The following is a 16463-nucleotide window of genomic DNA, read 5'->3' as shown; positions in this document are numbered from 1 at the left end:
AAAAAAAAAAAAAGGTTGATGGTGTAAAATTTAGTTGCACTTTCTGTTGCTCTGGTATCGTAAGAAAACTTGTAAAAGATTATCTGCTGGATAAAGATTTATTTTGTGTTTATGTTTTTGTGGAGAGATTTCAATTTTTACATTTTCAAAGGTTTCTAAAGCCAAGTGTTGGTAGGCGCATAGCCAATATCCACTATTCAAAAAAACAAAAAAAAACAAAAAAAATCTCTCACCATCATGCAGTTTTTTGGCCTCTCTCTGAAGGGCCATCCCAGATGCATAGGCCTCTATACAGCCACGGCTGCCACACATACACTCTGGGCCTTCCAGGGAAACCATGATGTGACCCAGCTCAGCAGCACAGAAGGTACTACCATGGACCAACTCATTGTGATGGATAATTCCTCCTCCAATACCTGCACACAGAGTCAAAATATGTTTTACTTCCTGAGACTTAAATAACCAGACGATGTAATTTACAAAAAGAATAAGGCAGTAAATATTATTTCAGCTGTAAAAATCATCATCGCACTTTGTTTGAATTCATACAGGTCTCACAGTTATCATTAGTGGTGCAACGGATCAAAAATCTCATGGTTCGGATCGGATCACGGTTTAAAGTCACGGATCGGATCAATTTTCGGATTAGCAAAAAAAGAAAAAAGACAAAAATTTAACATTTACTTATTGAAGTATTTTTTGCCTGTTTAAAAACATTCACCTCAAGACTCATTCCACACAAATATTTAAAAAAAAATTTATGGTACAATATAGGGCAGTATAGGGCTTTGTATCTACCACTCAATTCAATTCAATTTTATTTATAAAGCGCCAATTCACAGCAACAGTCGGCTCAAGGCGCAAGGTAGACCCTACAATAATACACCATACCACTCATTATATCGCACTCCGCTGTGATATAATGAGCTGTCACGTAGCTTTCCGTTGCCCTGGAGGTCCTCCCATTTGTAGTAGTTAGGGCAACAGAAGATGCCTGGGACAGTTCAGCCACAACTTAAATCTTTTCCTGCTCATACATGCTTGGAACGATCTTGCCACTAAAGTGGACGCGAACGGGATATCATAGCGTGGCTCAAGCACGTTCATCATAGTTTAAACCCCTTGTTTTGCACAACGGAATACAGCCTCCCGTCTGCAGCTAAACACCCCAGTAGCTTTTGTAATAGCTTTAGCCCGGTCGGACTGGGCAGCAAAGGGCTGCTTAAATACCGCAAACTCCTCTGCTCCTCCACTTGGACCGCTAGCGCTGGCCCTAACTATTGCTTGACAGACCCACCACGCGCACCATACACATACTTATTTTTTCTTCTTTTTCGAATCTTCGGATCATGTGCGTACCGAACCGTGGAGTGGGATCGGTTCGGATTACGGATCAACTGTGATCCGCTGCACCCCTAGTTATCAAGCAAATAGATGAAGATCCTCATCTGAAAAACTTTAAAAAACAAAAACTTCTCACCTGTTCCTGTGATGACTGTGACAAAGTTCTCCACTCCTTTGCCGTGACCAAACTTCCTCTCTGCCAGTGCAGCACAGTTGCCATCATTGTCAACCCAGACGGGTAGGTGTAAAGCATCTGATATGGGCGTTCTTAGGTCCACAGAAGACCACTCCTGAATCAGCTTTGTGGAGTGAAGGACCACACCATCTTGGGGGTTTACACGCCCACCAGTGGACACTCCTAAAGAGCAGAAATAAATCTGAAATTGTTGTGCTGGGTTTTTTTCCTATGTGTAAATGTGTTTTAGTATTAGTGTGTTTTCATACCGACACCAAGTATTCTACAGTTAAGGCCCACAGCATCCCGCATGGCATCATTGCACATCTTTAATATGAGTTCCATTCTGGCCTCGAAAGTCTTTGGATTGGGCTGGCTGTATTTCTTCACTATGGTGCCCTGGAAAAGTTTAAAAAACAAAACAGCAGAACAGACAAAAGCTTTTGAAAGTGAAAATGAAGAAACATTTAAAAAAAACATTTAAAGTTTAGTGTTCATCCAGCCTACCCTCATGCAGACAATGGCCACTCTGAGGTTGGTCCCTCCCAGGTCGACGGCCAAAGCACTTTGTGTCTCTAGGATATGATCAATGTCCTGGGAAATCGGATCTTTCACAGGAGGGAAGCAGAAGGTCTTTTGGAGAGGCTCGTCCAGGTCAATAGAACGGAGAAACTTGAGAATACGAGGCACTGCGTTGCCATCACCATAAATCTTAGAACTGATTTAAACAAACAAACAAACAAACATATTTGTGTGTTTGCATATTTGCTAATATAAACATTTTTTTAAATTTTGTTTTGACTCCAAATACAGTTCAGTGTAACCCATTGTTACATTATTACCATCTCCTGATTCTCAAACCTTTTTTTTTAATTTTTTTCCCGGCCGTTGCTTTTGCCTTTCCCCTTTTTTTAAAAATAATTTGGATAAAATCTGCCTTATAGACGAACAGTTTGGTAAAGTAACACAGTTTTCTTCTTTCTAAGACTGCACACAATAATCACAGACGTATATAACATTCACCTGCATGTCTATTGTTGGTTAATGAGCCTGACCTGATTCTGTACAAAACGTGTTATGTTAAACATACCATAGGATATACATTAGGGCTGCCACAAACGATTATTTGGATAGTCAACTAGTCACCGATTATTTTTGCGATTAGTCGACTAATCAGATCCATTGGACGTAAAACGTACAGCTTATTGCACCAGCAGCATCTGCTCTAATATAACTATCATTAGCTTACATCTTTAAGTGTTTAAGGTCTGTGCTAACTAAAAATAAAGACAAGATGATAGTTTATTAAATTTTAATGAAATTTGCAGATTGTTTCGGTGAAGTTTAATAATCTCCTTGCTATCTAAAATATAAAAGGGCACCGGAGTATATTCTCCAGCATCTCACACTTCTGATAATCAGTTGTCTGCTTGACGTTTATTTAGCTGTGTAAAAACTATAACTTTAATCTCAGCCAAACCGATTTACTCAGGAACAAATAAAATACTAAAAAAAAGCCAAACAATAACATTGTTAAGTTATCTAAGTGACTTATATATCATGTTTAACCTGAGTAGCGAAAGACAGCGGTGGGTTTGAAAACGATTTGCCTAGAGTTCTCACGGCTCTAGTTAGCCTTGCCCCCGGCTAGCTATCGAGCTAGTAGGTAACAGACGTCTCTGAAAACGTCGGAGCGCTTTTGAAAATATGTGGTGTCCTGATAAACTGAGCAGATATTTGAGGTTTACACAGCTACATTCTCGCCTGAAAATATGTTAAACGTTTATTTTGTGACCCAGAAAGAATAATAAGAGTAAAGTTAAAACTAACTAGCTACCGCCATTGTTGGAAACTGAGCTGGGCTGCGCTATGAATTCTGGGACACAGCTTCTTCTTCTTCGGGGTTTAACGGCAGCTGGCATCCTTGTACATGCAGTGCTGCCCTCTTCTGTTTCAGTCCATTATTACACTCTTAAATCCTACAACTTATTCCTGCGTCTTTTGGGATCTTACAAAGCTTCAAACGACGCGTCGACTATTAAATTAGTCGTCAACGATTTTGATACTCGACGTAATCGTGACTAGTCGACTAATCGTGGCAGCCCTAATATACATCTTGCCATTTCCTGCTACTTCTAATATCTTAAAGGGCTTTAACAAAGACAATTCATCAACTGACTCATTTGATAGATATGCAAAAAGTAAGTACTGGCTGGCAGAGGAAAAACAGGTCACACAACTTGAATGTGACAAACTGATAATGACAGACTGTAATTTCCAACATATTTTTGAAATCCTGTTCAACAGGACTTTAACTGGCACTGTAAGTAAAGTTACTGAAAATATACAGCAGTTCCTTCATTGAAAGAAGGCTTGGCAAAATAAAATACACAGTTAAAAATTTGGTCAAACACCCAGGGGACAAATGAAGATTGTACACTGGCCATACCAGGGGTATCTCTTTCCAAACTGCAGCTCCAGAGCATGGTAGATTTTATTGTGAGTGTCGGCATCTCTGACATGTAAAACATTTTCACCTGGGAGAAAAAAAAAATGTCCTCAAGTTAATAAGAAAAACAACCTGAGGAAAATAACCTTGATGTTTTTGTACTATTTTGTCTTCCAGCAGCCTCAATCCTTTAAATGTTCAAGGACAATTAATTCATGTCCCAGTAAATGATTCTTTCCAGCTATACCACACATACTGACATTATATTACTCAATCATTAACATATACTAAAAAAATAAATAAAACATGAGTCTCAGTGGAGTCTTTTGGACTATGATGACCTGACTGTCTACTAATAGTGCTGGGTGTTTGTCTCCTGGAGATGGGATTGATAGCGGATATTATGGGAATAGTATGAGAAAGTTCATGATGGGATAATCATTCCCGCTGTAACTTGTTTTCACCTTTTCCTCTTGATATTGCGTGACTTAAAAAGAAAAGAAGAAAAAGAAAACGTTGCGCCTTTGTTTAGCTCCTGTGAAGCTTTGTATGAGATAAGCTCAGGGCAATTGACATTCTTGTTACACCTACCTGTTTCTCTGCCTGTTTGTCTTGTTCCCAGGTTAATGACAGGTGTGCCAAAGGCCCCAGCCTCTCGTACCCCGCAGCTGCTGTTTCCAATCATGCAGCCAGCATGTGACACAAGCTGGATGAACTGCTCAAAAGGAATGTGCTTCACTGCTCGGAAGTTTGGGTGTTGCTCAATCCCCTTTCTTCGCATAACACGTACCATCTCCTTACTTCCTGTTTATAGGAGAAATGCTTATGTTATTTTTCTCAACTTTCGTTTGAGTGTCCAAACCTTATTGAAAAGAGGACTTTAAAAACAGTAAGCACAGGTGGAGCTAACCGGCATCAATGTTGGGAAAGAGGATGAGAGTCTTCTTGTTGAAGGAAATCAACGCATCCAGCATCAGCCCATAGATTTTAACAGAGTGCTGGATGTTCGTCGTGACCGGGTGCTGCAATGCTACAATATAGTCACCTTCCTGGACCTTGTCATCTGCAAGATGCAAATATCACATAAAATACAAACGTAGACTTATTTCTCATTAAATAATTTTGTCCTGTGAATATATTTCTGCATACCCAACCAGCTTTTGATGATATCCATGTAGTCCTCTCTGTGATGAGACAATAGCAGCTTGTCATATGAAGGGCAGCCAGCAAGGAGGATACGAGAGTGGTCCTCACACATAGCTATGAGGTGCTGCTCTGCCATCCGTGTGCAGCAGGCGTGGTAATGGGCCAGTTTACTGATAGCATGGCGGATTGAGTCATCAATTGTACCACTAACCTGGAACAAGCAGCACAGGATAGAGTTAAAAAATAATAATAATACTGATGTAACCACCCCCATCCTCCAGTAGCTAGTGTCCTCTATGTTTTAAATTCTAGGTGACTCCCTTCTTTTGTTATCACAAGATTTTCAGAAAACCTGACCTCTGAACTTGATCTCAAGGTCAAGGTCACCAAAATTCAAACTCCTCTGGCATGTTTTTGAAGATGCACCTATTGTATGAATTAGAAAACTCTAGGTGACAACTTTTGAGATACTGTTATGACATAGTTGGGTGTCCAAGCTGTCCACCTGCCCAGCCCATCAGCCTTTTACAGCTGAGGGGTAAAACAAAAAGAAGAAAAGATTCTGCACTGGCAGAATGCATAAAAAAAATCTAAGTACTTATGATGCAATATTGCCCCCATATTTTAATTTTCTTTTCATTGTGTGCTGCTTTCAAGAAATGTAATTGCCTCTAATGAAGGAGAAACTGTTCAACTGGGTTTCCTCACCTCTCCTCCCTCCAGGTGAAGTATTCTAATATTCATTAATGCTGCAGCAGTAGCCAAAGCGAGAGCATCGAAACGATCACCGTGTACGACCAGGATGTCAGGTTTCAGTCTCTGTATAACATCAGGGAGTTTTACAAGTGCCAGCCCAACACTTTCCACCATGGCAGCCTCGTCCTCTCCTCTCACAATAGTGTGGAGCTTCGAGCCAATGTCAAAGTCGTCCTGCTCAATCATCCGAAAAGTGTTCCTGCAAAAACAAAACACTTCGGTAAGTTGCAAACAGCACAATGTATACTGAAAGTTCCAAATCATGGGATGGCAACAAAAGGTTTCATTTTTGCAATGTTTTTGAGATGCAATAAAAAAAAAAAAAAGACTGGAAGCTTATTTTTGGAACTTGGCAATGTGAGATTCAAATTTTAAATGCTGACCAAGTTATCAGAGTTATCTTTTGCACACAAATATTGAGTGAGTATGGAAAATATGACATGTCTCTATGAATATTCTAGGCTTATATACTCGGTCTTGCTTAAAACATGCAGACCATTGTTATACTGTCTGTGCAGTTGTTTGACTCCTTTACAAATGTTCGAATCCCATCCGTTAGACACCAAAACTGGATAAATATCACAAATCTCTCAAATCTCAAACTCACTATTGATATCAATGTTTTTTTGCCGTCACTCCACAACTGTAATCTTTTCCTCAGCAACCAAACCCCATGAGTTGCTATGTAATTTTACTCCTAGTAAATCAGTTATGTGGTTTGGATGCACTGGTGTCCTTCAACTCTTCATTTATTTTACAGGTCACCGAGCAAACAAAATGTTGTTGGCTATTTTGTGAGCATCTTCTGAAGGTCCACAAGTGAAAAAGAAAAGAAAAAGTGGCATTTGCAAAGGAAAAAAGTTGGGTCGTCTTACCCGTAGTCATCAATGAGATGTGAACCAAGCACCACAACTTCCAGTTCAAAGTCTTCTGGGTGGGATTTGATCCCAGACATGATGGGGGCCAGCTTGGAATAATCTGCTCTGTTGCATGTTGCCACACACACCCTCAGTTTCCTCTTACACTAAACCAGAAAACAGTGTAACCACCACACGCACACAAAGACACACACAGATAGTTTTTGTCATTTTTATTTAGTATGCAAAACAAAGAAATACGTCTCTCAGTTATTTCACTGAGGTCTGAAGGAATATTATCATCTCCACACATCCTTGAATTTCAACTATATACTACATATGCATCTGCTTCACAACAACTATATACATTTTTTTTTAAATTGAGCCAAGACATAAAATCATACCTGATTTGACTCTCCCATCTTTTCCATTGATTTCTTCTCTTTGTTCCTTTGCATTCTCAGAAAATACTGCTCCTGGGGGAAAAATAAAAATGCTGTAGGTAAGATCAAAATAAGAATGTGTAAAACATTATCTTATACATTATTTTCTTTATACACAACACCCACAGATCATACTCACTTGGGCCTTCCAAATATTCAGAGGCTGAAGCATGAAAATAAACAAAACTACACTAAAAATGATTCATATTTAACATGAAGAACACACGCTAACACATTATTTACCCGACAGAAAACATGCTCTACAACAGTGCTTTACTTTACAAGGCCAAAGTGACGCACCTAGTAATGTGACGTAAGAAAACCTGTAGCACCAGCTATGCAGCTAATAACACTTTCAGCTTAACAGAAACACAGAAAGACGTATGCGAGAACTTTGGATTGGCAAAGACATAATTTATAGTACTTTTTAAATGTAAACTGTCATACTGTCTTCTGTGAGAAAAAAATTATTGCTCCTCTTCCATTCACCCATTATTCTGAATAAATACCAGATCCTGCAATATGTCATTTTAAAGGATTTATAGCTCCTCCAACATGATGATAGCTTTGTTTATTCACTAGACAATATTGCTTCCATTTGCTGCAAGGAAGAAACCATATCAGTTGTGTTTTACCAGTCTGTCTATATATTTAGGCAAATGAGGTATATCACTAATGCTGGTAACATATAATATTCAAGGTTCAAGGTTCTTTATTTGTCACATGCATAGTTATACAAGTATAACACACAGTGAAATGTAGCCTGACACGCTCCTCGACATGTGCAAAAATGTGTTGTTGTTTTTTTTTACTACAAAGTTATCTGGATAAGCCAAAACTTTGTATTACATTTAGTTGGTCAAATTACAAAGTCTCAAAAAATGTCTCAAAAAATACTTTTTTTTTTTTAAAAAGTCCAGGATACGGTGGAGGAGGAGCCGTGGCATGGATGAAGGTTTCAAAACCCTGTTTATCCATAATGTGCTTGAGATGTTCTGTGAAAGAGCTTAACAAAGCTACAAGACAAACAATTTAACCCTGGGTTAAACACTTTTGTGCGCCTGTTTATCCTGACTGCTAATGTAAAATGCCCTGGTTGTGATGATCTTGCCTTGTAGTACTGTCTAAGAAACATCCTCTGTGTATTTCTGCTGCTTAAACAGGTAGTTCCAGATCCTGCTAGTCTTAAGGAAACAACCTGAACGATGTCATTTAAGGGATGCAATAGGCACATAAACGACACACCTAAAAACACAATAGTAAAAGATGAGCCTGTTCAAATCTTGACATTCATCTTCCTTTGTCACTAAAGATAAATAAGACCAATTTACATAAGGACATAAGGGGTAAAAGTTCCGAGCTGTCAAATTTGTTCTTAATTTTATCAATTTCTATGATCTCTGCCTATAGAATAATGTTATGGTTACAGATTAGAGAAAAAAAACAAGTTTGAATTCAATTCAGTACTTTATTGTCCCACAAGGGGAAATTTGTTTAGCACCAAGGGCAATGTATAGTGTATACACACACTATATCGTGTATACAATATAGTGTGTTAAATCTAAATAAAATCATAAATAGATGTTATTCAAATTATTTAAACCTATGTTTACATATAAAAATGCAAATAAATCGTGAAATTGAGAAAGATTTGAATATGAAACTACAACCAAGTTAGTCTATCGTTATACAATAATGTAACTAAAGCAGTGATGCTTAACATTTTCTTTTCCTTAGCATTTGAGTACAACGGTAAAGATGTAAACATTTCACTTGTTAGCATATAGCTCTAAATCAACAGTCTTGCTCTTGTCAGGTGCTAACACCATTTTAAAGCAGAAATCCTAAAACTTTAGCCAATATTTCTTCCACAGAACATACAGCTAGCAACTCACAGATAGTCAGTGTGTTGTTATCATTGTGCTGCCTCTGTTGCAAACTTTTGAGTTTAATGGAAATAACACAAGAGAAACTAGTAAGCTAAGCATGGCCTTGAAGAAATAACTGCAGCTAGTCTATTGAAACCACATCTGACAATCAAGGTTTGAGACTGAGAAGCTGAAGTATCATAAGATGGTCCTACCCTGAAGGACAGAGCCATGAATCTAGCCACTGAGCTTCACTGAAAGTGTTTACTGGGGTCACAAATCAAATGGGTAGTAGTGCTATTTTCCATGTATAGCGTTCTACACAATCCATTTCCTTCTGCTAAAATAGCAGGTATAAGGTGTATCCACTAGAGATGGCACGATACCACTTTTTTATGTCCGATACCGATATCATAAATTTGGATATCTGCCGATACTGATATGAATCCGATATAGTGTTTTTTAATCAACAAAACTGTTTTTTTTAATATCTTGCTGCATTTTGTATAAGTTCATACTCAAGTTTAAAACAACAACTACACTAAAGCTATTCTGTTATACCTGTATGCAAAAAAAAAATATTTCATAGTTCAGCAATACTGATCAATCTAATAAACTTAAACCTACACCATCCTCCCTATTCTGGTATTTTAAAGAGTACTTAGCATAAATATTAAGCAATCTAACTAATAGGGTTCCAACTCCCAGCAACAACAAAAATAAATAAATAAAAAATAGGGAACCACCCCTCACGCTCCACCTCATGATGCTTAATCGACGTAATCAACCTTAATTTGATGCAGTGTGAAAAAAAATGCACAGAAATCAATTATTTTTCAAGAAATATTAAATAGATTCAACATCTTTCTTCAACAGAATTGCAGACTGCACAGATGGTACCTTCCCAAAGGGAAAAGTGCTATAGCTTACTAGGGTATATATATTAGACTTAATAGTTACTATATACAGTAATTGACTTCTATTCATTTTACATCAAATTAAAACTTTGGGTGTCAGATAATTATTTATTAAAAGCTAGACATTTTAAATGAGAATAAGAAAGAAAAGTATGTCTTTGTGCCCCCTTTTCCCTGTTAATGCCCTATCGGCCCCCCTGGCTAAACTTCGCTAGATCCGCCCCTGCACAGTTACCAGCCGTCAGCTACGTAGAAAAAGATCCTCGAGTAGAAAGTAATATTAAATACATTCTAACAATAGCTGATCAAGCTTAAACGTGCTGCTGTTGTTCAGCCGCTGGTTTCCTCTTTCTGGTGCAAAGTGGGCCAAAAGCAAACTAGAGACACGGACTCGCGACAGAAAAGCCGATCAGCTGATCATTAAGCAGTTTCATGATTGAAATAGCAGCAGGAGAGGCAGTCGCTTGTTAAGCTTAACGCAGGAATGCTTTACAAACATTCAGAGATGGACTTACGCACTTGCTTTACTTCTCTCGGGGATAACTTTGTCGGAGATTAAATGCCGGGTTGCTAGCAAAGCTCCAAATGCTATCCAGACCACCACAGGTCCCGCATGCCACAGCCGCTCTATCACGTGATGCATACTGCTCCGACGTGCTAACGTTCTGAGGTGAGTTACGGCGTGTTGCAAGTTTTGTGAGGTGCTTTCGTGATATTTAATGGATCGGATTACATTTTTTATTTTTCTCCGATATCCGATCCAGTAATTTAGGTCAGTATCGGACCGATACCGATACGTAATATCGGATCGGTCCATCTCTAGTATCCACATTGGCTTCACTTTCAGGCCTGGACCTCTACATCTTTCAAATATAGTATGTTTTCAGTAGCATTTTGTAGCTTTCCATCATTGCCTCCAAAATCAAGTACCTTGAAAGAAATGTGGATGATGTCTGTTGTTAACCGTTAAGTAATAGAAAAGCTGGTTTTGTTTTGTTTAGAATGAGGGCTTTGCTGCAGGAAAAGGCACCCTCACTTTAATTATTAAGAATTCAATCAGCTATCACAGCAGTGTGGTGCACCATGTTCTTCAACCCAATTTCAACCAAGTATTCATGCCAAGTGTTATATCTGTGATTTAGTTAAAGCAACATTAATTCTGGTGTTACATACACGGGTAAATCCTGTAATTTACCCTAAATTGTATTCAGCATGCGGTTGGTTCCACTCAAGCATCACAAGACAGCATCAGCAGCCAGCATTAAGGTATGGGAGGGGGCAGGGATGCATGCAGAACGCAAAGGCAGGAATGACACAGCAATAGGAGGCAGACAGAGATGCTCAACGTACAGAAGGGAGAAAAGAAAATGAGCAGCAATAATCAGATGATGATTTAAAACAAACGAACAAAAAAAAAATATATGGAATCATGCTAAATGACAAAAAGGCCCATCTGACTTACGTGAGGACTTATCTGCACAGAACCCAGATGCATATCCATGCCACACCTCTACAGATTCTTGGCTAAAAAGCAATCTTTGATTGTTATTATTATTATATTCTTATTATCCAAGGATTTGTTTTTGCCGTTATCATGGACGTATTGAGGAACGAAGGGAGAGCATGCGCAACCCAGCACACAGCAGGAGAGAAAGGAAGTGAGAGAGGTAGCGCGACACAGACATAGAGCTGGGGGAGGAGCAGGAGACGAGGGTAGGGTTCAATTGAAATAATGCCAATGATTCACCGAGTATGTGACAGCAAACAATGAAGAACAAAGGCTTGGCACTTCATACTCTATATCATATGCCTCTAGTTATTATGAAAAAATAAAGTAATTCCCTATTGCAGTAATAGACATGAAATTGTTAAGTGCTGTTTTTCATGACCCTGTTTAAAAAAAAGAAAGAAAAAACATCTATGCAATGTTAAACTAAAATGAAAACGCATAGTAATGATTTACTAATAATTTCAAAAAATATTAAAGCAGCTTTAAATAGTTTAGCTGCCATTGTACATTTAAAAGGTGCAAGAATTTGACTCCAATTAATTCAGTGATTATCAAACCAAATCTGCTGTCAGCATGAAACTGAATTGAACTGCACAAACTAAATTGAACTACATTAATTAAGTCAATTTAAATGAATGATTAAAGGGGTCATAGTAGGGATAGTTACAGGAACACATTTATGCACAATATATTGATACAATAACCACTACTGCAAATACTGACTTTGAATTTATACATATAAACATTAACTTTACAAATATATTTTTACCTATATTTTTTAAAAATACAAAGAATAAAAAAAAAGAAAAAGACTACAACATTATGTTTAACAAATTATTTGACAACTAATCTTTTAGTCTGTGTCACAGCTTACCTATGTCAGTAGAAGAAGAAAAACAGATTGAAATTTACCGTTAGGCCCTAACGATCCTTTTTCTCTCTCTCTGAATAATTAACGGTCATCAGTGCTGGGCCATGTGCCTAAAAACATGCAACATTCACATTTAAAGCAGCACGCTATTATTCCTATGAAGCTGAAAGTATTTATTAAAGTCAAATAGCTGGATACAAATACAACCTCGACTTGTAACTGACCAGTAGGGAAAGGTTACATTCAGTGGTGGGTCTAATTATTAACCTTTTGTAAGCAGACGTGTGCAACTCAGGCAATTCTTATGTTCAGACAGGTTTTGACCATTCTCCCTATAGGGCATGAGACTTGAGAGAGAATCATAAGAGGAGGCAACCATACTATATTTTTTAATTATATGGGGATGACTGAATAAAGTCAAGAATGAGGGACATTTCACAACTGACAGAAACGTCACTATGCATTGCATCTCTTAAAACGGCTTTAAGGAAGCAATGAAAACAGATATGTTTATGTAGTGAAAAATCACAATATCAGGAAACAGCTCGTCCTTGCATCAACAGCTAACACTTTAGCATGCAAACACGCAAATATTATACCACTTGTAAAGGATCCAGCTTTGCCTGGGCCCAAGCTGACTGAAGATCAATAGGTGAAGCTGAAAGCTGCGTGGTCTTATACAAAAATTTGAACGTATCTTTAAAAAACACGCTAAAGAGGAGTTGGAGAATCTAGCTTGAAATCTGTGTACAGTTCAAAAGCCAGTCATATCAATCACTGAATGTAACAGTGAACTCATCTCCAAATGTTAGAAGGTGTACAAAGAGATAACCGCTTATTTCTGAAATATATTGGTCTTTATGCTATTCAATAAATACAAATAATTCTGAATGTAATGTATTTTTCAATAAATATTGAAGCAGGACTTTCTTTTTATGCAAATTCAATAATATGCAAAGGCAGTGCTAAACAGCTAATATACATGCCACCTATACAACAAGCTTCCCAAGTTCACAACACGTTAAAAGAAAAGGAAGTGTAACACATTGTTCAGTTGCTTTCTTAAACAGGTTTTTCTTTTTTGAAACATCTCTCACTGCCATTATATTGACCAAAGAAAGCACATATTCTGAAATAAAATTAAAAATAAAACAGTGGTGAACATTCCCAGGAGGGGCCAGCCAACCAAAATAAGAGTCTATTGTCAACTCATTCAAGAGCTGTTGACTGTTAACCTACTGATTCAAGACATCACTTATATAACTACAAAAAGTAAGTAATTTGTGTTTGGTCAATTATTTGTTTCCGGTGACAATGCCTATTCACAGTATGTTTTACATTTGTAAGGAAAATAGATTTTTTTGGTTAAGTAACAGAGTTGTGTTGCACCGATGAAAATCACGCCAAATCTTCTGTGCTAAATAATGCCAAAAAACGTATTCTGCTACTGCTATGATCTAAAGAGACTCAAGAACAATGTTATTGACATTTATCAGTGTAAAAAGGGCTACAAAGCCATTTTTACACTTTGGGACGGCAACAAGCCATGGTGAGAGCCATTCTCCATAAATGGAGCAAACCTGGAACAGTGGTGAACATTCCCAGGAGTGGCCAGCCAATCAAAATAAGAGTCTATTGTCAACTCATCCGAGAGCTCACAAAAGAATCCCAAACAACTAAAGAACTGTAGGCCTCCCTTGTCTGTGTTACGGTCTGTGTTCATGAGGTAAGAGAATATTTCAGTTTTCTTATCTTGTGTTATTTCAACTCTTAAGACTTCTAAAGCATTTTTATTGTCTGATAAAGACTGGTTGCATGCCAGTGCACACACCCACTTACTGGCACAGACAAACCCTTGGAAAGTTGCAGTTGAACTTGGAATGTGTGTGCAAGCTGTTACATCATGTGTCAAAACCGTCCCAAGTGGCCGCCTACTCCCATAAGACTGAATTACTGTAGGAGTTCAAATTAAAACGGAGACAAATATGATGCACCGTACTCCATTCTGCCATACCGGATTGAGAGTCATATTGCTCACTGGCTCCGTAGGACTTTGTTTATTTAAGTAGTTCAGGGACCTGCAGGATCCTGCTTCACTCAATTTGCATAGGAGTTCAAGGTAACTTAGAAAAATTATCTATTTACAGGGAAAAAAGTGACAGAACACTGAAAAATAGGAACAACAGCAGCTAAAATGTTCATTCAGATATATAAAGTCTTCATTAAAAAGCACAGAGGGAAGTACTTCCTGCTTTGCCCTAAGTAAATATGTTGCAACACAAAGAAATCCACACGAAGAACACTCTTCATCCATGACAGTAATCTTTGAATTTAACAGTTGATCTAACTGCTTTCCTTTTCAAAGGTACGCAGTTTCTGTAGTTCTGTTGTGCAGTTAAAATGTTTGCAAAGACACAAATAGGCCAAAGTCCACACCAAATATTTATTAAATATGGCTGCCAAAATGCCAACACCTTATTTGCAGTCTAGGCTTTTCTTGTATTACCAGTCTATGTAAAACAATGGTATAATGTCAACCAGCATAGCACACCGTCTTCCAAAGAATAGGGAGCAGTCACAACTAAGCCCAGACGTAGTTACATGATTGCTTCTCTCCTGCACACTGCTCATAAAAACTGCAAATAAAGCCTGACAAAATGACAGTTGAGGACCTTAAAGACAACTACGATGTAACCTTAGTGACACTTCCATGTAAAGGAAATAATGAGAATACCATTACCAAACTTATGGTACTGTATAATGGTTATGACACTTGATAGTTAAATATTTGACATCAGGGTTTGCACTGCCTCAACAAGCTGTCAATTCTATTAAGATTATGCAAATACATTACCATCCGCATACAGCTGGAACATCCTGGTATACAAGTTATACAGATCAGGTGTGCTGACTGACAAATAACACAAAAATAGCAATACAGAGTCAAAAGCAGCTCCCAGGTAAGACCAGGAGAGTAAAAGGGCATCATGGATAATCTGCATTTTTTTCCCATTAAGCTGACCAAGGACTGAATGTAAGGGTCTTCCTGTGTGGACATTGTTTTACACTGTGCAGCAAAGACTTGAACGTGTTGTACAGAGATTTCCAGCCCACAGCCCACTCAGTAGCTCTCTATTTCTCTGTCCATGAAGCTTTTCAGCCCAGAAATCCTCCAATTGCTGACAGATTATACCACATCCACTGTTTCAAGATTAGTTTCAATGTAGATGCACACTTATAAAATCAAATAATAAATTAATTAAACTGCTTTAATATTTGAACGTTATAATTTATTCAGCTGTTTTCAGCAGGCCAGTAAAAATATACATGGGCCAGTAAAGCACAGAGCCACGGACCCAGAGCTGTTATGTTGGATACAAAATTTTTACTAACATTATTTTTAAACATCTAAATCATCAGTACATCCGTTTTCTACAGCAGTAAACGTGGCATCAAAGCACAGGCCAACTGTCAGCACTGATGATCTTGTTCTACTCGCTTTTCTTCATGCTCTTTAAAAACACACAGACCCACCTACACACATGAACAAAAACACATACAAAAGAACGCACACCAAACCTTCCTCATACCGTCACAACACCTTTTTTTTTAAAGCTCCTCTTAACACAGAGGTTAAAAGCGCTTGAACACTGCTAGCATAATGGACAGACTTTTGACGGGGCTTGCACACAAACGCAAAGCAGGAGATGAATATAAATATATGCAGTAGATAAATGTGTTTCCAAACCAACTTCCTTCCAAGCCAAAGACAAGAAAATATGGTGGTGAAAATATGGTGACGCATATTCCATTCGGCTTCACCTGCACAAGTGCCAAGGTAGGTCTCCCCTGCAGAATTGGTTTTCCCTGCGTCGGGAGCACTCCAAATCACGGACAAACAGTATCCTACATTCTTGATTTTTAGTTCACAAACACTTCTTGTAATGGCTAACTACTCCTGACATGTTGGAGATGTTAGCTCTTTATACAATAAAATTACAGTGGGATACAAATAATACCAGGCTGATCCTGCCACAATTTGTTTCCCCGGTTCAAATCACGGACAAACAGTATCCCACAGCTGTTTATGTTTTTGAACCTATTTTGCACAGAGAGGCATTTTTTGC

General features: G+C 38.1%; 1 protein-coding gene across 3 annotated transcripts in view; it reads right to left on the bottom strand.

The window, feature by feature from the left end:
- The window catches only part of gne (glucosamine (UDP-N-acetyl)-2-epimerase/N-acetylmannosamine kinase), a 25792-nt gene that overhangs the window by 7182 nt on the left and 2147 nt on the right, over positions 1–16463 (bottom strand). For 2 of the 3 annotated variants that reach the window (XM_005736317.1, XM_005736316.1), the window contains exons 2-12: positions 7132–7203; positions 6746–6894; positions 5823–6069; positions 5118–5325; positions 4879–5031; positions 4560–4772; positions 3969–4056; positions 2027–2237; positions 1789–1918; positions 1481–1702; positions 234–416 (exon numbers count right to left, since the gene is read on the bottom strand). In XM_005736317.1, the coding sequence (XP_005736374.1) occupies positions 234–416; positions 1481–1702; positions 1789–1918; positions 2027–2237; positions 3969–4056; positions 4560–4772; positions 4879–5031; positions 5118–5325; positions 5823–6069; positions 6746–6894; positions 7132–7185 (1858 nt within the window). In that variant the 5' untranslated portion in view covers positions 7186–7203. Of the gene's footprint in view, positions 1–233; positions 417–1480; positions 1703–1788; positions 1919–2026; positions 2238–3968; positions 4057–4559; positions 4773–4878; positions 5032–5117; positions 5326–5822; positions 6070–6745; positions 6895–7131; positions 7204–7309; positions 7334–11417; positions 11631–16463 lie in introns of those variants that run through there. The other variant, XM_005736315.2, reaches the window with a different exon arrangement.

Source organism: Pundamilia nyererei, unplaced genomic scaffold, assembly GCF_000239375.1.
Source record: "Pundamilia nyererei isolate P.nyererei 1_Seehausen unplaced genomic scaffold, PunNye1.0 scaffold00068, whole genome shotgun sequence".
Lineage (NCBI taxonomy): Eukaryota > Metazoa > Chordata > Actinopteri > Cichliformes > Cichlidae > Pundamilia > Pundamilia nyererei.
Note: the sequence above shows the minus strand (reverse complement) of the source record. Positions and strands in the feature narration are given on the sequence as shown.